This window comes from Neophocaena asiaeorientalis, unplaced genomic scaffold (assembly GCF_003031525.2).
Source record: "Neophocaena asiaeorientalis asiaeorientalis breed wild unplaced genomic scaffold, Neophocaena_asiaeorientalis_V1.1 scaffold221, whole genome shotgun sequence".
NCBI lineage: Eukaryota > Metazoa > Chordata > Mammalia > Artiodactyla > Phocoenidae > Neophocaena > Neophocaena asiaeorientalis.
Window position 1 is genome coordinate 2,234,819 of NW_020173766.1, and position 25,769 is coordinate 2,260,587.

General features: G+C 59.4%; 1 protein-coding gene across 6 annotated transcripts in view; it reads right to left on the reverse strand.

Moving 5' to 3' along the window:
• The window catches only part of LOC112403758 (cadherin EGF LAG seven-pass G-type receptor 3-like), a 38,585-nt gene that overhangs the window by 6,384 nt on the left and 6,432 nt on the right, over positions 1-25,769 (reverse strand). For 4 of the 6 annotated variants that reach the window (XM_024751394.1, XM_024751393.1, XM_024751396.1 and 1 more), the window contains exons 1-10: positions 4,916-5,020; positions 2,959-3,117; positions 2,737-2,876; positions 2,386-2,496; positions 1,674-1,837; positions 1,312-1,476; positions 1,082-1,234; positions 684-766; positions 452-599; positions 65-178 (exon numbers count right to left, since the gene is read on the reverse strand). In XM_024751394.1, the coding sequence (XP_024607162.1) occupies positions 65-178; positions 452-599; positions 684-766; positions 1,082-1,234; positions 1,312-1,476; positions 1,674-1,837; positions 2,386-2,496; positions 2,737-2,876; positions 2,959-3,117; positions 4,916-4,938 (1,260 nt within the window). In that variant the 5' untranslated portion in view covers positions 4,939-5,020. Of the gene's footprint in view, positions 1-64; positions 179-451; positions 600-683; positions 767-1,081; positions 1,235-1,311; positions 1,477-1,673; positions 1,838-2,385; positions 2,497-2,736; positions 2,877-2,958; positions 3,118-4,592; positions 4,741-4,915; positions 5,021-9,341; positions 10,231-11,022; positions 11,224-11,769; positions 11,929-12,231; positions 12,348-12,598; positions 12,748-12,851; positions 12,969-13,400; positions 13,525-14,059; positions 14,140-14,911; positions 15,025-15,256; positions 15,432-15,637; positions 15,845-15,931; positions 16,059-16,283; positions 16,452-17,051; positions 17,227-17,549; positions 17,706-17,971; positions 18,168-18,400; positions 18,611-18,828; positions 18,924-20,261; positions 20,364-20,673; positions 20,858-21,174; positions 21,296-21,393; positions 21,536-21,688; positions 21,861-22,243; positions 22,361-22,916; positions 23,103-23,527; positions 23,698-23,787; positions 23,914-24,166; positions 24,331-24,873; positions 25,032-25,138; positions 25,228-25,567; positions 25,684-25,769 lie in introns of those variants that run through there. The other 2 variants (XM_024751398.1, XM_024751395.1) reach the window with 2 other exon arrangements.

The window sequence follows — 25,769 nt, forward strand, 5'->3', positions numbered from 1 at the left end:
AGGACCTCCCAGGAAAAGCAGTGTGTGTGTAGATGCACACCTGCAGCCCACACCTGCAGCCCACCTGTGTGTTGCCCCCGGTGCTCTCCTGTACCAGGCTCCGAGACATAGAGCAGCTCACAGGGAAGCACTGAAAGATGCCCCCGATGAGGTTACTGAGGCCAAGTGCCACCAGCTCCTGAGGGGGGTAGTGCAGGTGTCAGGACACATCACTAGCAGTGCGTGGTCACTGTGTCCAGGCCTATGCATCCCCAACCTCCATCCGCACTCAGTAGCCCCCAAAGACTTGGCCACTGTCCCAAGTGTCCTGCTCTCCCACCCTCAGTCCCCCATGTGGCCCCAGCACATCTGTTTGCTGTTTCCCTGTCTCCCACCTGATACTCCATCCCCCCAAGCCCTGGGGTCTCTGTACACCTGCCTGCTCCGTGTCCCACAATCCCATTCCCCAGACCTGGTTGCTGTCCACCCGGTAGCCATGCCTCAGGGCGAAGATCTTCCCCAGCGAGATGGCAATGGCGAAACCAACCACAGCGATGGCGAAGGCATTTCCCACAAGCCTTGCGAACAGCTGGGGGCTGGGGGCCACTGGGGGCACCAGCCTGTGAGGGGCATCTGTGAGGCCAAAGGAATGTTGTGGCCCTGGCCACCCAACCCTCCCTGACCTGACAGGGGCCGGAGCTCACCCTGCAGGGATTTTGCCCACGACATCCACCCCAAATCTGTGCTGCAGTCCCACGCCGTAGGAGATGCCTGTGGCCCCGATGAGCTGCAGGGAGAGGACAGAGTCAGGGGAGGTAGGTGCTGGCACCACCATTAAGGGGGATGGAGAAATCACTTTGGGCGTAAAGAGAGAGGCCTGAAGCGAAACCTTCAGAGGGGTGGGCAGAAGTCAGCGATAGGGTAAAAGATGGACACCACCATTTTGGGGAAAGGGAGATGCTGTCAGGGGCTGTCGGCTGTGGTCCCCCCAGTCCTCAGTGCCCACGCCAACTAGTCTTTAACTATCTGGGGGACGCCCACACAGCAGGGACTCCTCACTTGCCCTTCCTCCTGCCCCCCTCCCCCCCACCAGAATTCAAACCGTGAGCAGCTCCCCGGGGAGCGGCATGGGCAGTTGTCGCCGCAGCTTGTCATTGAACAGCTTCACCAGCACGAGAACCACCCCTGCCACAACTGCGGTGACCATGGTGCCGACCACAGTCTGGGGCAGCTTCCAGCAGACCTCGAGTACTGTCTGAGGGGAGGGGGGGTCACAGCCAGCACTCAAGGTCCTGGACCCACCCACCCTTCCCTCCTCCTACCCTCACTCACATAGATGAGGGACAGTGGCCCAGAGCGGCTGCTCAGATGGAGGCCAAACACATACTTGAGCTGCGAGACGAAGACCTGCACAGACGCGGCTGTGGTATAGGCTCGGACCAGAGGCTCTGACAGATAGGTGACCACGAAGCCGAAATGGACCAGGCCCAGCCCCACCTGTGGGGTACACAGGGCAGTCAAGGGAGGAGAGGGTCCTAGGGGTGGCCGGAGCAGAGCCCAGGGCAGGTGGGAGCAGAGGGGGATGAGTGATGATGATGAGGAGGATGGTGATGGCCAGACACTCAGGGGACCTGGCAAATGGGGTGAGGGGTGGGTCTGGCAGTCAGGGGCCTGTACTCCTAACTGCTCCGCACCTGTAAGAGGCCAACAAGGACGCTGAGTGTGGAGGCCACCTGCACCCGAGCAGCATCTCTGGCCGCCACATCAACAGTGGAGTTCGAGGCCTGCAGGAAGGCTTCATCTGGAGCCAGTGATTCTGTCACACTGCCCACCATCACGGACATGACAGCAAAGGTGCCTGCAGGGGCAGATCAGGGTGGTCTGAAGGGGAGGGGGCACTGCCCTGCCCTGGAGTCCTGGTCTTAAGGGAGAGGCCAGGAGACACCCAGTTCTAGACCAATATCCTTAGACTTGCTGTGCAAATAGAGGCAGTGCTAGCAGTCAGGTATGAACTCTAAGTTCAAAGGCTCTTGAGCGTGGCTAGAAATGTTGGCCCTGCATCATCTACCTTGTCCCACCAGTATCCACTGGCTCAGGACCACTCCCCCTGTGAAAAGTGGAATGGGGAAGGGGGCATGGCCTGCCTCAGGCTCTCAGGTCTGTGCCAAGTCTGGGCCCCTTGAGATGCTTCGCCCACCCATATCCTCCTGGGCCAGGGCCTCTAGGTAACCTGAATCTGTCTCCACGGTCAGAGGCCCAGTCCTGCCTGGAACGACCCTTGGGCCAGTCTCCCACTGGCCCGGCATCGATGCCTCCCTCCCTGTTCCCTGCGTTTCCTTGCCCTGCTCAGCCCTCCCTCACCCTGTCCTCCGTGGGGAATGTGGGCATCCTCCTGGCTCCACTCACCCACGGAGATGTGCCGGGAAGTGCCGAACAGGAAATAGATGAAGACAGGATAGAAGGAGCTGTAGAGGCCAAACACGGGGGGCAGTCCAGCCAGGAGGGCATAGGCCAGGCCTGGAGGTGGAATGGTAGCAATGTAGACTTGGAGGCCAGGGTCTTGAAAGGATGAGGAAATCCCAGCCCTGGGTCATGGGCCATAGTTCCAGGGGCAGGGATCTTGTTTCTGGCTTTTGGCGGAGGGGTGGGGGAAGGCGGGGGCAGGCAGTGGTTCACAGATTACAGGCCAGGGCCTTGAAGGGTCGGGGTTATCATCCAAGGGTTAAGGGTACAGTCTCCAGGTCAAGGGTGGCTCACCCTGTGGTAGCTGCATAATGGCCACACTCAGGCCAGACAACAAGTCACCCAGAAGCCAGTCACGCACAGGATACTGGGGTAGCCAGGCCAAAACTGGGAAGTACTGGAGCAGAAGGGCTCGGGCCCGAGCATGGGAGCACCTGGGGACACAAGGGTAGGTATCACAGACAGGGGCTACCTGAGTCCTGCCAGTGCCCCCAGTCCCCCCGACCTCAGCCTTACCGAAACCAGGTTCGCCATTGGAGGGTCCCAGTTGCTGAGCTCCGGCTCCCCAGCTCCTCCAGCTGTTCTTGGTTCAGCAGTGGCCGCTCTACATGGTAATCTCGCCTCCTCAGCTCCATTGCCTGCGTTGTGGACAGCAGTGCCTGTGTGTCCCTCTGTCTGGGTGGTGAGGCCAGAGACACAGTGAGGGCACTCCTGGCCCAACCTCCCCTAGACCTCCACCTGGGACCACAGAGTCACCCACCTGACTTTTCTAGGTCCCAAGATCTAGGTAGGTCCAACCCCCCAGCTGGCTCCTGCAGGCCCTATGCCCAGGCCCAGGCAGGGGCAGTACCTGAACTTTGGCTGGTGGAAGACTCTTGCTGGGCCAAAGTCTCCCCCAAAGAGGCAGCAGGATGAACACAAGCCACACTTCAGTCCAGCCCTGAGTGTTCACCAATCTAGGTTCCAGGCTGACTGTCCCTCCCAGCCCCCTCCCCCCAGCCCCAACTCTTCTCCAGCCAATCCCAGTCCAGTCCGAGTCCTTATCCAGCTGCCCCACGAGCCCAGCGCATGCTGTCTGAGAGCACACGCAAAGAAGGAATCCAGCAAACCAGGCAAGTCTCTCTTCACGTGAGAAGGCTCTATGAGAAGGAAAGTGTTGGGGCTAAGATTGCCCCCGGGCCTCCAGCCACAGGGTCCAGGTTGTAGACCTGGACAAGCTCAGGCCTAATCTGGGAAAGCCAGAGGATGGCTCTCACCGGGAGGGAGAGTTTTCCCCCTGGAAAGAGAAGCCCCCATTTCAAGGGGGACAATCTCACCTGGGAATAGATCTCCAGGAGGATCTCGCCTAAGGAGAAGCTCTCACCTGACAGGAAAGTTTTCACCAGCTAGGTAAGTTCTGTCCTGGGGAGAAACTCTGATCTGCCCAGTGGCTACCACCTGATTAAGGGAAAAGATCTCACTTGGGAATAGGAGATCTGGAGGGGAAGGGGGGACAGTTCTTACCTGGGGGAAGTTGTCCCAAAAATAGTTCTCACTTGGGAATAGGAGCTCTTGGAGGGGGAGTGCTTACCTGGGGGAAAGTTTTCACTAGCAGGGAAAGTTTTCACCTGCCAGGAAGGTTCTCATCTGGAGAGTATTCTCACCTAAGGGAAGCTCTGACCTGGGGGAGGCTCCCACCTGTAATGGGAGAAAACTCTCACCTGGGAATGGATCTCAGAGGGGGGAATCTTACCTGGAGGGAAGCTCTCCCCTGCCGGGAAAGGCTTCACCTGTCAGGAAAGTTCTGATCTGTGAGAAGCTCTGACCTACGGTGAGGTTCCCACCCGAGGGGCAGGAGCTCACCTGGAAAGGGCCCCTAACCTGGATGTCCCCGTTGGAGGATGGAGTGGAGTGGGTGCAAGGACGATCCTCAGAGACTCTTGACATTGCCGGCTCACAGAGATCTTTGAGCCCCGTGGCCCCTCCTCTGTGAGTCACTCGTGATGGAGGGAGGGGCTTAGATCCTTGACCCCTCCCTCTAGTAGGGCCCAGCGGCCAGAAGGGCCGCAGCGCACATTCCCGGACCAGTTGCATCCCTGGGTGGACCCAGGCCCCGGCTATGGACACTCTAGCAGCCACGTCCCGGGCCCCAACGCGCCGCACCGGCGCACCTCCTGGGCCGAGGCTCCTCTGCACACAGCCGCCGGGAGGCGGCCCCAGCTAGCCCTCGGACGGCGCTCGAGCGGCTTTCCGCACAGCCCGCAGGGGCTGGGTTCGCGCCGGCTCCCGCCCCATCCCTCGCTACGGTTGGGCAGCCGCCTGCAGAAAATCGACAAAGCGGTAAACCGAGGCGCGGCAGGCGGGAAATGCCTGCTCGGGACTCGGCGGTACCCCTTCCGAGCTAACCCAAGCCGGTCGCCTGCTCGGGGGCCAAGGGGTGGCCCGCGCCTCGTGGACTCGAACACTGGGAACCGGGGCCGCGCCCTGCACTCACCCCGGTGCTTCCGACAGCCCCATGGCGGGTGAGCAAACCGAGAGGCGGTAGTCCTCACAGCTGGAGCGAGAGGCCGCTGCGGCCCGAAAGGCAGGGCCGGGACGGGGGGCGAGGCCTGAGGCGTGCTCCCAGGGGCCAATCCCCGGGCAGGACGGGGAAGGCTTGGGCCAGTCAGCGTGCCGGGGCGGAGCCTAAGGGGCGGTCTCCCGGCGCTGAGAACCCTGAGGAGGGAGATTTAACCTCTTCCTCCCCCTGTGGCTTGGCTTGTGCTCCCCCTCGTGGCCCGCCTAGCTCTCCTGCCTGAGCCGGTTGTTATCGCAGAAGTGGGACTAAGGACCCGAGCTGGCCTGGCCGTAGCCACGGCCCCAGGTCCCTGAGTCGGGTGGGGCCGATACTACCAGGTCCCGGCTTCTTGCGGAGGGTCCCCGCGGGACGCGGAGCCGGATGTCTAGGGTTGTGGCTGGTGACCAGAGCCTTATCTCTCCGTGGGGTATCCGGGTCCATGGGGCCTCTCAAGCCTCCAGTTGAGGGCGCCACCCTCACTCAGGCTTTCCCCCTGAGACCTGGCATGTCTCTGAGACCGAAGGGGCTCAAAGGCCTCCCTTCAACGCTAGGCACGCAGACCTTAAAGGCTGCGAGGTTCCCCTCCGCCGCACATAACACTGGTCCGGCAACAGGCCCGTTCTGCCTGAGTTCTTGAGGAAGCAGCTCCAAGTCTGAGAGGCTGGCAGGGGGTCAGTGCTGTCAACCGGCTGAGGGCAGTTCCTAGGGTTGGTTTGAAGGCCAGGGCAAATGCCAGGTCAGGGCTGCAGGCCTTGCGGACTGAGGAAGCCATCATGTTGCTGCCTTGACCAGGCCTTACTCTCAGCACCTGTTCTCATACTTCAGGCCCAACCTCAAGGCGAAGGAACAGAATTCAGGATGAAAGAGATAGAAACCTGGTCCAAATCTCCAATGAAATGAGCTAAAAATAGCCGAATATTCTTGGGGAGGGGGGAGGGGGCAGTGCTCAGATTTCTCCCAAAGGTCAGCCCAGCCTGAATCATTCATAGCCACCTTCCTACCCCCCACCCCCAAACAGAATGAGGCAATAACCATTTTCTATAGAAGTTTATTCCCAAAACAGAGCGCGGCTTCACGGAACAATTTACACAGACAGGAAAAGGAGCCACTGGGCTGGAGGAGGGGGACGACCCCCAGAGAGGGGCATCTACAGAACCTAGGACATAGCAAGGACAGCCCCCTCTCCCCACAGCAGGCCCCTCAACCCTTCAAGGGCTGGGGTCACTCTGGGTAAGGAGAGCTGGGGTCCTGGCTGGCGGGATTTGGCACCAGTCAGTAAAGTGGAACTTTTAATCTCCTTGGAAATTGCCCCCCAAGAGTATGCATGAAGGAGGTGGGTGTCTGCAGGGACCCTCCACAACCCTGCATGGCCACTGTTCCTAGTGGGAAGAGGATGCCTACTCTCGAGGCCTTCTAGGCCTGCTGCTCAGCAGGAGACTCAGGGCTGACCTTTGGCCTGGGGCTAGGGCTAGGGGTTAGAAACCCCTCAAGATGGCCAGGCTCAGGGTCCTCACAGGTGGGTCCTCCAAGCCCCTCTCCCACTTTCTCTACCTTCACTTGTAAACGAAGGGAAAAAAACATTCTCAACTGTAAACAAAGTGTAAAAGTTCAAAGTTTTAAACTGTAAACAAAGTTGAATGTTTTAAGTCTTGACCTGTAAACAAAGTAACAAAATTTAGAAGTCCCCAGTTCTGGACATCAGACAAAGTAATAAAAGTGAGAGTTTGTGAACAGGGTCCTAACAGTCATTTTTCCCTTTACAAGGGAATAAGGGAGGGATGGAAGAGTCACTTCCTGCAGCCCGGGTGCCTAGGGCCAGGGAGGCTCCTGTAAACATGGGAGGCAGTGGCACCTACATTCTGAGTCTTTAATTCCCTTGTTTTTGCTCCCCTTGCTCCCCCTCCTACCCCACCCTTCAGAATAAATTCTAGCAGGGGGCAGTGTCAGGGAATTAAATGGCACCACACACAACTTTTGTTCACAGCAGGGGCAGGGGCTGTGACCCTTCCATCCACCCTCTGCAGGAATGTCTGAATAGAGGCCTGAGCCCCTCCCCACGGGAGAAAGGGAAGCCTTGATCTGTAAACATGACATCTGCTGCTCCACCAGCGATCCACAGCATCAGTCCTGGGTCATAAGGCAGTAAGTGGCAGGGACTCCACATAATAAACACACACATCCACGGGGAGGGGCGGCATGAGCGAGCCCCTGTGAGGAGGTCAGAGGACCCCTGTTTCCAAGACCAACCCCCAGTCCCAAAATTTTGGCCTGTGGGACATCCAAGAAAAAGCAAAGACTAATTCTGCACTTTGGGCCCTGACAATATTCAGATCAACTGGGGAATGGGGCGGGGGGAGCATTTACCCCTCCTGTCTGAATCCACCCTAGTAAGATGAAAGAACAATTAAATTGCCAGGGACCCAAATGGGGCGAAACTCTGCACCTCTTTCCCTCTGTCCCCCTCCCCCTCCCAGCCCAGCCTCAGAACCCCGGGAGACAGAAAAGCTGAAAAATAACATAAGCATATCTCTCTGGTTACAAAGGTACAAAACGTATAAAAGTCCTCCCTTCAGCTCCCTCATTCCGTGCACCTGTTACGCACTTGCTCACATGCTCACAGACAGGCATGGACAGTCAGCACTGCAGCAACAGAGAGAGCTGGGGGGCGGGGGTATAGGAGGCTGCCATGGGGTCAGCCCCCAACTCCTGGAGTCTCTTCTGTTAGCCCAAATCCTCCACCGCCCTCGGCTGGTCCTCAGCTGCACGTCTGCCCCTCAGGAGTGACCCTCACTTCTGGGAACTCTGCAGAGATGAATGTGGAGATCGAAGGTGGTTGCTGAGAGTCAGGTGCCTCTGGACTCCCCCACCAAACCGGACCTGGGCCACCTCCCCCATCACCTTCGCCTCTCAGTCCCTAGCGTGCTTATGCCCATTCTGGGGTTCTCAGAGCCCTTCACCCATTGTGGACCCCCAGACTCACCAGCAAGGCCCCTTGGCTGGCCACCAATGTCTTTTCTCTAAGCACTTAGTGAGCACCTACTATGTAAAGACTCTGTTAAGCACCTAACAGATTTCGTCTCAAAAATCTCCACACCTCAAAGAGTTTGCTACCACAGACATACTTTGCAGATGAGGAAACTGAAGCTCAGAGAGGTCAAGTGTGAGTCCAGAGCCTGAACCCCTGCTCAGTTACCCCAGCCCTTCCCCAACAGTCGGACCCTAAGGCTGGGCTGCAGGAGGATCCAGGTGGTGCTCACAGCTCCCTCTCATCCCCACCTCAGCATCCTTCCAGAGCCCTGGGCACCAGGACCCCAAATCTCCTGCCCCTCTCTCCTTCCTGTCTTCTCCCCCATCTCTGCTCAGGTTTTTTGTTGGTCTCCTGCCCCAAACCCAGGGTCTCCTTCCCTCCACCTACAGAAAGCCTTCTCTCACCCTACAGACCTCCACAGAGCCTGACCTAGCTGTTCCTCCTCCTTAAAACTCAACTCTGGGGGCTTCCCTGGTGGCGCAGTGGTTGGGAGTCTGCCTGCCGATGCAGGGGACACGGGTTTGTGCCCTGGTCCGGGAAGATCCCACATGCCATGGAGCGGCTGGGCCCATGAGCCATGGCCGCTGAGCCTGCGCGTCTGGAGCCTGTGCTCCACAACGGGAGAGGCCACAACAGTGAGAGGCCCGCGTACCACAAAAAAAAAAAACAAAAAAAACTCAACTCTGCTTTTGGCTTCCAAGACCTGGTAATTCCTGGTTCCTCCCCACTCCGTCTCTGACTCCTGTACCCAGCTGCTTCCCAGGTATGTCTGCCATCCCCTACTCTGAGATGCACCGGGTCCCAACTCAATTCCTGTGTGTCCTACCCCATAGTGCCCATAGGCAGGAGGAACTTAACATTGACTGAAGGCGTAGGTGAATGAATGATTTCCTCTCAAAGTAAGTTCTTCCGCCTGGCATGTAAGGCACCTACATCCTGGCACTACTTCTGGTCCCTCCTTATCCCATACTACACCCTAAGCAAAGACTCCTTGCCTCCCTGCCCCTTCCACATTACCAGGCTACTTCCCGCTTCTAGGCCTTGGCTCCTGCCTTCCCCCCCTCCACTAGCTCAAGCCCTTTGGAAGGCACCTCACTCTCCTCCTTAGTCCAGGAGGTGCAGGCCCCAGTCATACAGCCAGCAAGTTCTTGCTAATCACCCCATTCACTGCCAGATTTCTGCCCTCAGGCTGTGGCGCCCTGGCTGCGCAGCGCCTAGGGTAGCCCATGCTCTCTGCCAAACCCCACCCCATTCTGTGGCAGAATACAGGGCAGGGTGCGTGGGAAGTTGCCCTAAACTGATGGGGGTCTGAGCAGGTGGCCAGACCCTGCTTACTCTGAGTCGGGTGACAGCTCCGAGATGCTTTGGGATGTGGCAGAGCATGGCGTGGAGGGCCCAAGCGCAGAGGCTGTGGCAGAAGGTGTGGCAGTGGTGTGAGGGCCCGAGGGTGTGCTTGAGGACTGCATGGCGGAGGAGAGAGCTGAGGAGTTGAAGGAGGCGAGGATGGAGGAGAGAATGTCCAGCTGTTCTGTGGAGGGGCCGTGGCTAGGGCCACTGGCTGGGTCTCCCCTAACTCTGAGCAGCTGCGGGGGTGGCCCAAGGCCTTCTCGCGAGGGGTGCCGGCTAGGCACGTGGTCCAGCCGCTCCCCTGAGTTCGAACTCTTGGACAGAGAGTCCAGGGGCCGGGACGGCAAGAGGGGGTCCCTTGAGAGTTGCCGCTGGGGAGACAGGGACAGAGGTGGGGGCTGTGGGTCAAGGTCCCGGGCACCATGGGGCGGGGGCAATGTGCTCAACCACTCGCAGGGCGCCCCTAGGTCCAGCGCATCCCGTGACCCAAAGCGGCCAGCCATGGCACCAGGGTAGTCCCTGGGTGGCTGCCTCCGTGGTAGGGTGCTGCCCCGATCCCTGGGCTCCAGACGGCCTGGCACGGCATCCAGGCGTTCCTGGGAACCTGGCCGACTCAGGGGACGCAAAACAGGGGCAGGGGCCTCCTCCAGTCGTTCACGGCTCAGCTGCCGCCTGAGGAGCAAGTCCAGTTGTTCTCGGGAGGAGTAGCGGCTGGCTGGCTGTGAAAGGCTGCCAGTGCCCCCTCCGGCATAGATGCGACCATAGGAGGCAGCTGGCACAGCACGGTGGCCCAAGGTGGCTGCACGGCACCAGGACAATTCAGGGGCGCCCCGGGTCTGTGGCACCAGCGGGTACTGCAATCGGTTCTTCAGGATGCCTGTGGGAGGAACGAACGGGGGACAGTGTGTGTATGGGGGCCAGGAACTTCCTGGATCTAGGGATGCAGCAGCCTCTGGAATCCCCATGACACAGGGTTGGGGGCAGAAACCCTTCGGGGAGGGGGTACAGAGGCCGTTCCTGGGAATCCCAGAGAGGCTGCAGGATAGGGGTAAGAGTGAGGCAGTAATCCCCGGGGTCAGGACAGAGGCAGTCCCCGTGGTGCAGGGGTAGGGGCAAACCTCCCCCCAAGGTCAGAGGAGGGGCAGCCCACAGGTCTGGTAATGCAGGCCAGGGTCAAAGAGGCAGGAATCCCCAGGGTAGGGGCAAGAGCAGTCCCTGGGGTCCCTGTGATACAGGGGTGAAGGGAGAAACCCCTTGAGTTGGGACAGGGACAACCCCTTGGGGCCCCTGTAAAGCAGGATAAGGTGGCAGAAACCTTCCAGGTTAGAGCAAAAGTTCTGAGATCTGGGGCAGAGCAGCCCCTATGGTCCCTGCAAAGCAGACTGGGGTTGGGGGAGGGGGAGGAATCCCCCAGGTTGAGGCAGGAGTGGCTTCTGGGGTCTCCATGGTGCAGGCCAGGGTATGCAGGGCAGTCAATTCTCAGGTCAGGATGAGGCAGTCCCCTGGGACTGTGAAGCAGCTCAGAGGAACAGAAATGCCCATATCAGAGCGAGAGAAGCTCTCAGGATCTGTGTGAGGCTATTTGGATTAGGAGGATGAAATCCCCTGGCTCAGGGCATGGGCAGTCCCCAGGGTCCTTGAGGCACAGGCCAAAGTCAGGGATCCATACCTTTTCTCTGGCGCTGGGCCCGACCCAAGGAGGTTTCATCTCCACTGGTCAGGGCCAGGTCCGGCTGGTTGTTGTTGGCTGCGTCCTTGCTGGTGTCCAGTCCCAGGCGCCTTTCAGAGCCCCAGGTCTGCAGAGCACAGGGAGCAGCCTCACATCCCCCCAGGGCTGGCCAGTAGGACAAGAGATCATTGCCATCCACATCTGTGGAGCCAGGGCAGATAATAGGAGTCACCCCAGTGACTCACAACCCCTGTGATCCAGACTCAGCGGCCCCCTAACCCTAATGACTCCTGAAATCTGGGTCTTTCTCATGAAGCAGAGGTAGGAATAGCAGAGTGTGTCTCAGAGATCAATGGAATCATCCAGCACGGGGGATACTGATAAGCTCCCCCTACTCTTGACTGGAAGTGGATAGAGCCTGGAGGTGGGGCAGCCTGACGGCTGAGGGGTCAGGAAGACCAGGCTGAACCTCAGCCCTCAGGGAAGAGGAGGGGCTGGAGAGATGACATGTCACCCTATAACATCCCTGACCTTGTTCTTCTGTTGCCTGGGCCACTCCTGGGTCTCTAGCCAGCAGAACTCTGCTGGGAGGCTGGATGGGGAGAGGTATGTGGGGGACCAGTGATGACCCCAGGTTCCCAATAAGTCGGTCCCAGGAATCTTCAGGGGATAGCAGGCTTTCTGAGTCACACCAAATGGAATATGGGGTATCTCTTGGTCGCCCATGGGGTCAGAGGGCCCCATCACCTTTGGGGTGTGTAAGGAGCCTCTCACTCTGGGCTGCCCGGCGGAGTGGACGCTGGAAACGCCCCCGCGTCCGGCCATTGTCCTCACTTTCTGAGGATGGGATGGACAGACTTCTCTCCTCCTCCAAGGACAGGTCACTGTCAGAGTCAGAGTCTGCACCTGGAGTTGGGAGATCAGGAGGAAGACACAGTGGTGGCCAGGGGAAGTGAGGGACTTGGGGGTCTCGAGGAAGGCTATGGCAAGGGGGCTGGGGCCTTGGGGAGAGAGCTTGGAGTGGGGCTAGGGACAGAAGGGCTGGGACTTGCCAGGAGAACCAGGCCTGGGTGGGTAGATGCTTCCTGGGACCGTGACCTCAGGGGAGCTCACCCCAGCATAGTCAGCTGCTGCTCCCAATTTGGGGCAGAAGAATGAGGAATGGGGGGGAGACCCTCTACCTCCCTCCTCCTTGGGCCAGGCTCCCACCTCCACCAGCATCTCGATGGAATATGGCCACATCCAGGTCAGTGGGGCCAGCATGAGCCTGGAGGCCGTGGTCAGTGTGGTCGGCAGCCGAGCCATGTCGAACGAGGACGTTGTCCCTGGAAATGCAGGAGCCCCCCCATCAAAGAGGGATGGGATGGGGTGCTTTGGACACAGGTGTGTCCGTGAGTAAACAGGTGCATGTGGAATGGCTCTGAAGGCACCCCTGGGTGTGTGGCAGGAGGTATCTGGGGCAGAGGCAGCAGCAGAGGCCCAGATGGCTGAGATGGCTGGAGCCACCCCAAGGACCTGGTATAGTGGGGCTGGTCTGAGCTGTGTGCCCCCCTCACGAGGAGGCCCCTCCCCTCACCTGAGGTAGCTGCGGCCCCGCTGGCTGTCTTGGTCCTGGGTCCGGCCAGAGCGGGCACTGCTCACCGAGGAGATGGTGGAGGCACCCAGAGTGATGCGGATGAGGCCGCTCTCCTCGAAGAGGGCCGTGTTGTTGTAGGCCCCGGGGCCCTGGGGAGGTGGTGAGGACAGGAGTGTGAGCCAGCCTGGAGAAGCCTCAAACCCTGGCCTCCCAGGGCCCCCACCCTGACTCCCTGGCCCTGAGAGCCCCTCACCGTCCCAGGCGCTGGCCTGGCCTCCTCGGGCGCTGCCTTCCTGCCCAGACAGGCTGGTGTCCAGGCAGCCCGAGCATCTGCGTTCAGGACACAGAAGAGCAGCAGCACCGCCATGCCCTGCGGGTCAGCAAGGATCATTGAGGGGATAGTAAAGGTCAGTGAGAGGTCAGAAACAAGGCAGAGGTCAGAGTAGGGCCACAAGGGGGTCAGCTAGGGCTGGTGTAAGTCACTGTGGGTCAGCAAGTGGGATCGGTCATTGCAGATTAGAGTGAGGCAGTGAGAAGCCCAAGGGGGGACCCAGTAAGGGAATCGGAAAGTCAGCAGACGCAGTGAGAGGTCAGAGTGGCATGAGTGACCGGGGTCAGTGAAGGTCAATGTGGACCAGCAAGCGGCCAGGAGCCTCAGCACTGGTGAAGGTCAATCCAGGATCAGCAGTAGTCTGGTGTCAGTCATCAGGTGGGAGTCAGCTCTAGGCCTGGGGTCAGGCCCTGGGCCCCACCCTACTGAAGCCCCATCTGGTCCAGGGTGAGGGAGGGGTGCCAGAGTTACCTGGATCCCACAGAGTCCAGCGTGGAGGTAGTGGAAGGCCAGGATGCTGTGGTTGACCGCCAGGAGGCCAAAGAGCCAGGAGGCACTGACCAGTAGAAGGAGCAGAAATGAGCTGCGAAGGGTCCTGCCGTGGGAACGTGAAAGGACACAGGACATGTGAGGGTCACGCAGGGCTCACACGGGAGACATGGGAGGACACGCAGGGTCACGAAGAGGACACCCAGGGGACATGGAGGGAAAGAAACTCACACAGAAACATGGAGGTCTCAGGAGGGCACTAGGGGAGTCCGGAAGTCACAGAAAGAACCAGGAGAGTACTCAGGGAACCATGAGGGGACACGGGGAAAGCAGACTGAAAGCGGGGGGTGGGGCATAAGAGAAGCATGGAAAGTAGGTGGAAATGCACGGGGCAAAGGGCAAAGTGAGCCACCAGGCCTTGGGAGATACTGGAGAGACAGCAGGGCACAGACAGACCTGTGGGGCCAGAGTAAGGCAAGGGTGCCAGAGAGGGACTGCAGGCCAGGGCAGATGTGACTTCATCCCCCTACCCAGAATCTGGAGCCCAGCCTGCAACAGGGATGCTCTGGGAACCCCCAAACCCCACCCAGGAGAGGGCTGCCATTCTAAGATCCCCCACTTCCTCCAGCCAGCCAACTCACAACGCAGAGGTCTTCTTGGCCTCCCTCTGTCCAGAGGAGCAGGATGTTCGGGCAGCGAGGAGAAACATCGTCCCATTCATCTGGACCCGCGGCCAGACATGTGGAACAGGGGCAGGGCAGAGAGAGATAGAGATAGTGAGAGAGACAGGGACAGAGAGACACTAAGACTCAGAGAGAGAGGCAGAACCAGTGAGAAACATACGCAGACACACACACACACACACACACACACACACAAAATACATAGATCAAAAACAAAGAGAAACAGAAGAGGGGGACTTCCCTGGTGGTGCAGTGGTTAAGACTCTGTGCTCCCAATGCAGGGGGTCTGGGTTCGATCCTTGATCAGGGAACTAGATCCCACATGCATGCCGCAACTAAGAGTTAGCACGCCACAACTAAGGAGCCGGAGAGCCACAACGAAGGAGCCTGCAAGCTGCAACTAAGGAGCCCATGTGCCACAACTAAAGGAGCCAGCGAGCTGCAACCAAGGAGCCCGCCTGCTGCAACTAAACCCAGTGTAACCAAATAAACAAATATATTAGAAAAAAAGAGAGAGAGAAACAGAGGAGCTTAGAATCATAGAAAAAGTCAGAGATAGGGAACCAGAGAGGGACTGAAAGATGGAGGTGGAGAGAGAGACAGATGTGGGGAGAGGAAGCCAAGTCTCTGACGCCACACCTCCCACCTCCATGCCAGTTGGGCAGGAACAGAAATGGAGGCTAAGCCCAGGAAGCCTGCAGACTGCCACCTGGCACCCTTCAGCTGATACCACCACACCTGCTGCAGGGCCGCCTCTCGCGACCCCCCACCAAGGGGAGTGCAAGGTGGCACTGAGTGGAGGGCACTCACCATGATGACAAGGACGACAGGGCCTGCAAAACTCCAGATGAGGGGCTCGTGGATCGAGATCCAGCAGAAGTCAGGGTTCCCGTAGCCCTCAGGATCCAGGCCGACAGCCAGGCCTGTTGGGGAGAAGAGATAGGATAGAGGGGATGTATTCTAGAGCTGCTGACTCTCTCACGTATGGGGAGAAGCTGGGGTGGGGGCAGAGCAGCCTCCTCCCTGAGCAAATGGCAAGGGAGATTGAGGTTGGGGTCATGATCAGGATTGGGGGCAGGGGCAGGGGTCAGGCCATGTGATAGATGGAGGTCAGGGGTCACAGGCCTGGTTGAGGCCAGTGAGCAGGGCCCTCACCCAGCAGCACAGCAGGGACGCCCCAGCCCAGGGCGTGGTAGAAGCGCATGGCGCCACGGTCCACATTGCGCGGCTCGACCTGCATGCGGTAGAGGTGCAGCCCCTGCACAAGGAGCCACGCGAAGGTGCTGAGGAAGAAGTAGTGCAGGAGGATGGCAACCGCGGTGCACAGCAGCTGAAGGCAGGGTTGGGGGGCGTCAGGACCTTTCCTGCCGCGCCCCACCTCTGACCCCTAAACCACTGCACCTTACCCCAGGATCCTGCCCCAAACCCTGGCCCCAACCTGAGCACCCCTGATCTCTGACCCTGAACTCTGGCCCCACGCCTTCCTGGGCCAGGTGAGGTCATCAGGACACAGGTCCCCTGGCCCTGACCCTGCACCTGGTTTTGGGTCCTGTGGATCCCCAGCAGGAAGAGGAGCTCTGCCACTCCCAGGGCAGCAGCCACATTGGCATGGATCCCACGCATGTTGGACTTGAGGCTGCGCAGGCTCAGCAAGACGGCTGCAGTCAGCAGCAGCGCGGCCACAGACACTGCTATGACCACATGGGTGAACACAGCCAGCAGCTCCAAGTCACCCTCCAGCCGCTGTGGGGACAGGGATGGTCACTGGGGTATTGGGCACTCCTGCCCTTTGACCCTCCCACTTCCTCAGGACTCTGAACACAGCCCCACCTCACGGGGAGAGGCATCCATGAGGACTCCAAAGGTGCCCGTCCGGCTGCAGCGACACCGTGCGTGGGACCCGTTCCTGTGCACCAGCTCACAATCCCGTGCTGTCCACATGCCGTGCTGGTCCGCCCTGTGGCCACAGGGCAGTCAGACCTACCATCCCCTCTGGGGAGTGCCCCATCGCCAGGCAGGGGTTTGTGAGAGGCAGTGGGAGGGGCCGAGGGTGCCTGGAGTTGGGGAGCAGCATTCCTCATGGGTCTGGGTGCACAGGGGCATTGGTGGGGGCCCCAGGGGCAGGCTTGGCCTCCCAGGGGCTACCAGGGGGACCAAGGGTTTCCAGAGTAGAGGTCCTCACGGGCCAGGCGGGTCCCACTGCACGCAGATGGCCTTGCTGCGATTCGCTGTCTGTAGCAGGCGGAACTCCAGGCTGATCGGGGACTCTAGGACACCCCTTAGGAAGTTGCGTCCATGGAACACAGCCACACTGACCACCGGGGAGTTCATAACAGGGTTCTGGGGAAGCCTGAGGAGACAGCCCACCTGGGCTTGGGCACCGCTGATCTCCCCAGGCTCTGGCTGCCCACCTCACTGTCTTCATGTCACTTGCCATGGCCCACCCAGAGTCTGAGATGCCCTAGAGTGGATGCTGTTTCTGAGAACCCTTTTAGCCTCTGTTGGGCTGCTTCAAGACCAGGAGTCCATGGCCTGGTTCTGCAGAAATGCAGCTGAGAGGCTTCAGACCCACTGCCCACACTGGAGTCTGAAGCCCAAGCAGCTACAGACTTTGCCTCTCAGTGCCCGCCCTTCCACCCCCAGCTGACCTCCTTCAGTCAGCCAGTTTTTGCCTATCTCCATCAGCCAGTTTGCCTGTCTGTCTGGCTCCTGTATCCTTTATGTGCCTGGCCCCAGCTGTGGCTCTGTGTCTATCTCTTCATTTGCACAACTGCCCAGGACATGATTCACATGGAGCCCAGCATGGACAAGGCTCCCAGAGTCATGGGCAGGAGCCTCTCTGTATGATTGTGAACCTGCTCATTTGTCCACCAAAAAAGGGGGTGCTAGGCTGGGGAGAAGCTTGCGGGAAGCCCAAGGGTGAGGAGCCTGGGAGTAACTCTACTCATACCTGGCACCCCGGCGCTCGGCCTGGAACTGGGCAGGGAGCAGCCCCCCTAAGGTGCGGTAAACCAGGAGGATGACGATGGAGATCCCAGGCTCAGGCTCGGGCTCTGGGGGGGCCGGCGGGGGGGCCACACTGGAGGTGGTGGAGTTCTCCATGCTGCTGCCACTTGTAGACAGAGCTGCCAGAGGAGGGGGAGGAGTCACTGTCAGTGACCCCTGACCCCAAGCACCCACAAACGCAGCTCTGAACCCAACCCAGCATCAAGCATGGGAATCTCTTCCCTTTGCAGGTCCAGAACCAGGGTGGGTGCAGAGAGCAGAAGCCCATGAAGGAAACATGGGTCCCCCCAGCGCTGGATCCTGACTATCAAGGCCTAGGCGAGGTCACCTGCGGTGAGCGGGAGGGTCTGGCAAGGGGAGAATTGACAGTAGGGCGACACGGCATCTGGCTTGGAGGGCAAGGAACCAGGATCTGGCCCATGGGTCACCCCAGGGCTCTTACCTTCAGGTGGGGACAGCCGTGGTGTCTGGGAAGGGAGCAGCACGTGTGTGTGAGGATCCCAGGCATCCTGGCCCCGGAAAAGGTTGCTGTGGTAACGAGGGTAGCGACGGGTCCCCCGGCTGGGACTGGGGTGCTCCATGCGGTCAATGCTGAGCACTGCCCGGGAGGAAGAGGGGTGAGACCCATCAAGGATCTCCTCCCTGTGCTGAGGGTCCCACTCCCTCCTCCTCCCATCCTGTACCCAAGTTCCACAACCCATAGCCTCCTTGCTACCAGCGCAGAGCCTGTCCCTGCAAAGCGCTGAAGGTGGCAGCACAGCCTCCTGCCACTAATGTTGACATCAATAGCCCCCAGCCCCTCAGACCTCCAGGTCCTTGCCCTTTCACGGCCCCCTGCCCCGCCCCACCCTACCCTCCACATACTGATGTTGGGTGTCACCAGCCCCACGGGATTCAGGTACGTGAGTTCCATATTCTTCGCGAGTGTGGCTGCGTACTCCTCCAGGTGCTGCACCAGCCCGGCGCTGCCTGGGGAACCCCCAGGGGCCCGCTGCCCCAGCGCTGCCCACAAGTCCCCAGTCTCTGGAGCAAGCAGTGCAGAGCCGGCCCACAGCAGATTCTGGGAGGAGGGAGGTGAAAGTGGGCCCAGCCAGGTGAGGATGTGTGAGGGGACAGGGCATGCCTGAGGGGTCTGGCCAGGTGCTCAGAGAGGTCCCAGTAGGGTATGGCTCTGGAGGGGACAAGGGGAGAGAGAGAGAATCCAGGGCCTTCACTTCCCTGGGGTCGGGAGGGGTCTGAGCAGAGGGGCAGGGGTCAGGGCCAGGGGATCGGGAGCCCAAGGTGTAGCCCCACCTCATTGAAGTGGGCGTCTTGTGTGGCTGTCAGCCCGAAGCCCTGCTGGTGACTCTCAAAGGCCAACAGGTGGGCCAGCAGGCGGGCAGTGACTCGGACATCTTGGCTGAAGTAGTGGTCAGTGTGGCCAGTCACCTCCCGTAGCCTCTGAGCCAGCTTCTTAGCCTCCACTGTATCCAGGACTGTCTTGTTCAGCTCTAGGCCATCCAGCTGCCAGGACAAAGATGGGGATGGTCGCTCTGTGGTCACTTAGGCCTTTCTCAAAAGCCTCACAAGAAGAAGAGTTTGGATTAAAGGGCAACTGGGAAAAGCCCAGGAGGTCAAGGGCTGGGGCATGATGTCTGGGGCCCAGCACAGGCCTAGGGAGACAGGCCAGGGCCAGAGCCAGGGCTGGTCTTGAGTGCAGGGCAAGGTCTGGGCAGTCTCACCAGCAGATTGAGTTCTCGAAAGGCAGGGGAGGTACAGTTGAAGAGGTCAGGCTCCAGCCAACCCTGGTCCTCGTCGCATAGCCGCACGGCAGCTCCTGAAGGCAGTTGACCCCTTGTCAGGCCTGGGGCCTGGACACCTTCATTGAGGAGGTGACCATAGCACCCTCCCCTACCCCAGGGGGAGCTCTGAAGCAGAGACCAGGTAGTAGGCATCCACGGCTGGACCCCTGGATAGAAAAGCCCCAGCCCCCAGCCCAGATGGGCCCCAGGCGCTTGTCAGTCAATTCCTGAGGGGTCTGTGGACCATTTCGAACCACCATGACATAAAGAAGAACACAAGGGCAGGACTGTGTGTGTGCATGTGCACCCAGACACACACACACAGGCCAGGACAGCTTCACAGACATGTGGCCCAGGGCAAGAACATAAAAACCAATGCTCACACCTGCACACGAGTAGATGTGTGGCCCAGGACAAACACACAGATACACAGTGCACCCCCAGGAGAATTTTGTGACCAAAATGAGGTGGGGGTGAAAGTTCTCACACAAATTTTAACTGCCCCAGTGGTGAATTTGCTGCCAACTCTCCCTTATCTGTGAGATTGGAATTAGAGTTGAATGAGAATTGACCTGGGCCTTAAGAGAGCTTGTAGCCACCAGCAAGAGGCCCCCTGACTTAAACACAGAACCCCCTCCCCAAAAGACAGACAGATGCGTGCACAGGCACAGAAAGACACGCACAAGAGCATGCACACGCAGACAGTCTCTGTCCAGCCACTGCAGAGACCTCAAGCAGCGGGAAGGGTTCTGTGAGGACCTCAGGCAACAAAGAGGAGTCTGTGGGGTCCTCAAACAGAGGGCAGGGGTCTTTCAGGACCTCAGGTAGTAGGGAGAGGCCTGCAGGAACCTCAGGAACTGAGAAGGGGTCTACAAGGACCTTAGGAAGTGTGTGTGTGGGGAGGGGGTGTCCTCAGGCAGTGGGGAGTGGTCTCTGAGGACTTTAGGCATCAGAGAAGGGCCCCCAGGGTCCTCAGACAGTAGGAAGGGGCCTCCAGGGGCTTCAAGAAGCTGGGAGTAGCTTTTAGAGACCTCAGGCAGTGGGGAGGGGTCTGCAGGGACTTCAGGCAGCAAAAGGGATCTGCAAAAGCTCTGGCAGTGGGAGGGGGCAGCGCACCTGAGCAAACACGTACCCCTTACCTGCACCCCGCAATCCTGCCCAGAAGCCAAGAGAAACAGATGGAGGCTCAATGAGGATGTGGGGAGGAACCCAGAGCCCCTGAGAGGTAGGGAGGGGCCCACATCGACCCCTACCCCACTCCCACCTCTTTGTAGGAACAAGGCCAACCAACTCAGGAAAAGAGGCGGCTCCAGCAAGTCAGAGGTCAGGCCTACCCCGACCCTCAGCTATTTGCCTGTCCCCCAGGTACTCACCCAGAGCCCCCCGAGGACAGGGCACTGAGGCCAAGACACCAAACTTGGTCTGAGGCCACCACACACCAGATCTCAGGGACTTGGGGCAGGCGTCATAGAGCACTAGGGAGGAAGGAGGCACTGAGCCAGGCAGCCAGGGGCTGGAGCAAGGGACAGCTACATCCACTGCCCCCCACCTACCCCAGGCCCACTGCCTACCACTCTGCTGCTGGCCTCATGGGAGCTGGCCCATCAGATTCTGTGACAGGTCCTCAAAATACTTGGGGCAAATGTGGGAGTGCCTGGGTGTAAGTGGTCTCCCTCAGAGAAGCCTCCCGGAGCCCCTACCCAAGAAGCCAAGCATGCCATGGGACTTGGTGACAGCGTGCCAGAGCCAGCCCTCTATATGTGGAGCTGGGTGGAGCCTGCTCACCCCGGCAGCCGCTGGCTGTCACCTCTGCAAAAGGACTGTCACAGCTGTTGCACTGGCGGCCAAGGGCTCCTGGGCGACAGGGGCACTGCCCGCTGTGGGGGGCGCATGAACGTGAGGTGGAGCCCACAGGGTAGCAGTCACATGGGAGGCATGAGTCGCTGCCCCGCGGTCGGTAATGGAATTCCTGTTTGAGAATGGGTCAGGGGCCTGAGGTCAGAGGTCAGGGCTTAAGGTAGGGGTCTCAGGTCAGGGCTTGGGGGATGAGTGGAATCAAGGGCAAAGGGTCAGGAGAACAGTGCTCACAGGCCAGAAGGAAGACTGGCCTCAAATGAAACATAAGAGAGGGGTTAGATGTCAAGGACAAGAGATGGCAGTTAGGTCACGGCATAGGGGTAAGAGGTCAGGGGCTGAATCAGGTGGCAGAGGTCAGCAAGCTGGATAAGAATCACAAAACATGTCTACAGAAGAGTTAAAAGGTCAGGGGACAGGGGACAGGCGCACCTTGCAGTGACACTGCCCATTTGTCTTGTTGCAGTTGGGGTCAAAGCCCTTATGAACGTCGCAGTTGCAGGGGCCACACGTTGGGCTCCCCCACCAGCCCCGTGGGCACTGTTGGTCCATCCTGGGGTGGACAGCCACGTGAGACGCCTCCACCACATCTCAGTGACCCTCCCTAACTCCCACCAGCTCTTTCCATCATCTCAGCCCCCAGCCCCTTACCTGTGCTCACAGTGGTGCCCAAAATAGCCACCTACACAGTCGCAGGTATAGCCATGGGGGGCCCCAGGGAGGTGCCGGCATGACCCCTGATTCTGACAGGGGTTCAAGAGGCAGGCGTCCACACAGCCCGGGCCATAGTAACCTGCAGGTTGGGTCAGGGAGCTCAGGACACTGGCCACAGAGCATGGGAGGAAGCAGGCACCTGTCCTTCTCAGTCCCTGCCTCCTCCAGGCTCTCCAGGTCCCCCAATCTTCACCACGAACCCCAAATCACCCTGCCCCCACCCAGGCCCCACCTGGCCAGCAGGTACAGGAAAAGGTCTGCCAGAGGTCTCGGCAGTCAGCATGGGGTGGGCAGGGCCCAGATGCACAGGCGTTGGTCACGACACAGCCAGGTTCCACGTTCACTCGGTGGCTCGGGGGAAGCAGGGCTGGGGAGCCCAAAGGCGTGGAACCAAGCCATACTCCCTATGGACACAGCCAGCAAGGGGTGAGACCCATGGCAAAGCACCTTAGCCCCATGTCCAGCAGAGCCAGCCACCTGGTCTGATGACCCCTGACATGCAATTTCCCTACAAACCCTAGACCCTGACCCAATGGTCCCAGTTCTGTGGCCCCATGGGACCCCTAATCATGTGTCCCTGACACAGGCCTCTAATGACCCTTGATAATCTAAGCTAGACTCTCACCTCCAACAGCACAGAGAGGCTTGATCTGTCTCTGATGGCTCTGGGTCACCACTACCCCTATGCCAACCCCGATGTGAATGCAGCATTTCAGGTCCCAAGGCACCTCTGATCTCTGACCACTCACCCTACTGCCCCATATCATGTTCGCATGCTGACGCTCACCTGAATACAGCCAACCAGACCCTTAGAAGCCTCCTCTTCACTGCTGGGAGGCAGGCCTCCCACATGGAGTCGCTTTACCTTCAGGCCCTGCAGCTCACTCCCCACCGCCAAGGTGTCCTGGAGGAAGAGGACAGTCAGCACTAGGGGTGTGGGGGGGGACCTGATGGGCCCCTGCCCTACCCCAGTGTCAGTTTTGGCTTTATCCTAGGCCTTATCCTGCACCACCATGCTCTGTCCCTCTGGCCCAGAGGACTGGTCTGGAAATGAAATGCTCCCAAGTATGGAGGACCTGCTGGAGCATGGGGGACGGCTGACAGGAAGTTTTCAGTCCAGAGCTGGGCCCAGACTGGCCCTTCTCTCCTGGACCCAGAATAGACCCTAAAATTCCACGACTTTGAGCTGGGAAGATCAGGAGACCAGAAAAGGTTTCCAGAAGTTTGGCAAAGTGCTAGCTGCAGAGGTACCCCAAGAATAGGCCAGAAATCTGCGTAGCCTCCCTGACATGAGGAGGGTGTAGCAGAGTGGGCTCAGAGCGAGGACATGAGGAGGGGGACTCGGGGGAGAATATCAGACTATGTGCAGTGGAGGGAAGTGAGAGGACTAGAGGTGGGGTCAAATGAGGTGGGTCTAGTCGGAGGCTGAGAATGGACCACCCCAGGGTTAGAGGTCAGACCTGGAAGAGGCTAAAGTCCAATGAGATCATGAGGACATGGTGGCCCCGCCGGCCACCTGGCTCCTCCTGCAACTCCAGCCGCAGATCATGCCATCGGCCATCACTGACAGTCACCTGGTCCAGGAGGAGGTGGGCAGCACGGCCCGAGCCCCTGGTCACTGTCACAGACAGCAACCCCCGATCCAGCTGTGGGTAGAGAGGCACAGCCCTGGGGTCAGAGCCCCAAGTTTGGCTGGGGCTAGGAGTATCAGGAGGTGAGATCTGAGGGCTCAGAGGTCAGTACAGCAGGGACAAGGCTATATTTGGCAAATAGGGCACTGTGCCCAGGGACACTATGCAGCAGAGAGTGACGTTAGGGGGCAGAGGTCAGGACGAGGGGTCATGGATTAGTGCAGGTGGCACAAGAGAGCTATGCTGGTATGCTGCACCTGCAGAGGATATGATAGTGGGGAAGAGGGTCAAGGGCCTGGGTCCAGAGCAGGGTCAAGTATAGTCAGTATACCTGGCAGAGAAGTATGCTGTGTGACCAGGCCTGAAACCACAGGAATGGTGCTGGTGCCTTAGAGATTGAGAGCTGAGGGTCTAGGGAGGGGTCAGGAGGACAGACACACCTGACAGAGGAGTGTGCTATGTGGCCCAGCTTGGACTTGCATCAGGACCCCCTGCTTCGCCCGTGTCCGAAATGCCAGCCCCAGGTACCACGGCACAGATACAGCCATGTCATTTCCAAAGTCCCAGCTCAGTGTGCCGTTGCCACGGAAATGGTGGGGATGGGCCATAGCTGGTGGGATAAAAGGAGGAGGGTCACAGGCCTCACCTCAAGAACAGAATTTACCCTGCAGGCTCCTCCTGCCCCAGGCTGCCCACTCACTGAGCCGACAGTCTTTGCCACCGAAGCCCACAGGGCAGTCACAGCTGAAGCCACCCCAGCGCTCTGAGCAGAAGCCGCTGTTCTTGCAGGGGCCTGAGTCACAAAAGTGCAGCTTGGCCTGGCAGCCTGGGAGAGGAAGGTACATAGAGGAGGTAAGAACACAAGGTGGTGGGGGGCGCAAAACACAGAGGTCTGGGGGGCTGAAAGTGGCCATGATCTTAGCCCCATGTTCTCTCGGGGGGTAGAATTGGTAGGACTCAGGTCCTAAAGGCTAGGCTACAGCGTTCTGCTTGCCAGGAAAGGAGACAAGGAGGAGGTCAGATTTTGAGTTAATCCACATAGCTTTCCACCCTTTCCCTATGATGAGGACATGGCCTACCTGCCATGGTGCCGTTGTTTGCGACAAAGGATGCCATGTCCACTCGACGGCCATCAATATGCAGGTCCCGCATGCAGCCAACAAAGTCCTTGTGGGACACGGGGAAGTTCTCGGGAAGGTTGGGGACACCCCCCAGGAGCAGAGGGCCTGTCAGGTCCAGGGACCTGGGGGTCAGAGGTCCAGGTCATTGGTGGGACTGGGGCCAGGGTAGGTTTGCTCCTGGTGAGGGGCATAGGAAATGGAGGGGGTAGGACTCAGAGGGTATGGTGATTGAGCAGGGAGGGTAAGATCAGGCTGAGGAAGGAACTGGAGACTTACTTCAGTTGTAGGGGTGCAAAGGAGAGTTTATGATGGGCAGATGGTCTGGGGAAAGGTGGAAGAGGCTGGGGTTGAGGATAAGGATGAAAAAGGGAGGCATTTGGGTGGCTGGGGGAGGGGATGGGGTCAGGTGGGCTGTGGGGCATTAGAGAGAGTGGAACCTTTGGGGCAGTGGAACCTTTGGGGGAGTGGGTGCCTGGGACTGTGTGGGAGTGGGCAGTCTGGGCACAGAGAGGGAGGTTAAGGTGAGATGGGGTTTCAGCATCCTAGTGGGGAGAGGGAAATACAGTGGTTTGGGGAAGGATGGGGAGTTTGGTAGGCATTATTGGAAGGCTTGGAGTGGGCTTTGGCAGGCAGAAGGCTTGAGGATCAGGGGCTGGGGGCCTCACTTCTTGGAGCTTGTTTGTGTGCCAGCAGCCGCGCATGAGTAGTTGCCAATCTCAGCACCAAACTGCAGAGCCACAGCCATGTCGCAGTCATCCACGCTCAGCACAGCCACCTTGTCCTTGGAGGGGCCCTGAGCACCCCCCAGGGCATCTGTCCGGGGCTAGAGACCCAGGCACACCACTCAACAGGACCCCCAGGGTGACCCCTGAGGGGCAGAACCTGGCATCCCAGCTCCCCCCATACTCCCATGCCAAGGGTGGTGCCCACCTTGTTGTAGTATCTCAGATGCACTGTGTGCCACTGCCCGTCATTCAGGCCCCCTGGAACTGTGGGGCTGACCACTGTGTTGGACTCACCTGTGGGGTGGATGTGTGTGGAGGCTTGTCTGGAGCTGCTAAGTCCCCCTCCTCCTCCCGCCCAGTCGTGCAGGCACTGCTACTCCCAGGGTGACCCTGGATGCATCAGATAACTCTCCCCACTGGTGGCCACACTGGCTGGACCAGAGTGCCTTTGGACAGGTAGGAGAAGCACACACTTGGTGGAGAGATGGGCTTTCCCATAGGGAAAGTGGTCCTCACTGTTGTCTGTTGGGCGTGGAGGTGTGTGTTCGGGTGTGCCCGTGGGGCTTGCACCCCTCATCCATCTCACCCATACATGCACCCACTCGCGCCCATACTAGTCCGCGGGGGCACCCACCGGTGGAATATGTGAGTCTCACTTGCCCAGCCACGAGCTCCAGGGCCAGGAAGTCATGCTTCTCGTTCAGGCGCCCGTTGTAGAAGAGCAGCCCACTGGGCTGCACTGTGGCGAACCTGGGGGGGTGGGGCGCGTCACAAGCCGGACCCCTCCTCACACCCACCATCCCTGTGACAAGAAGGTTTGAGGGAGCTCACCCAGG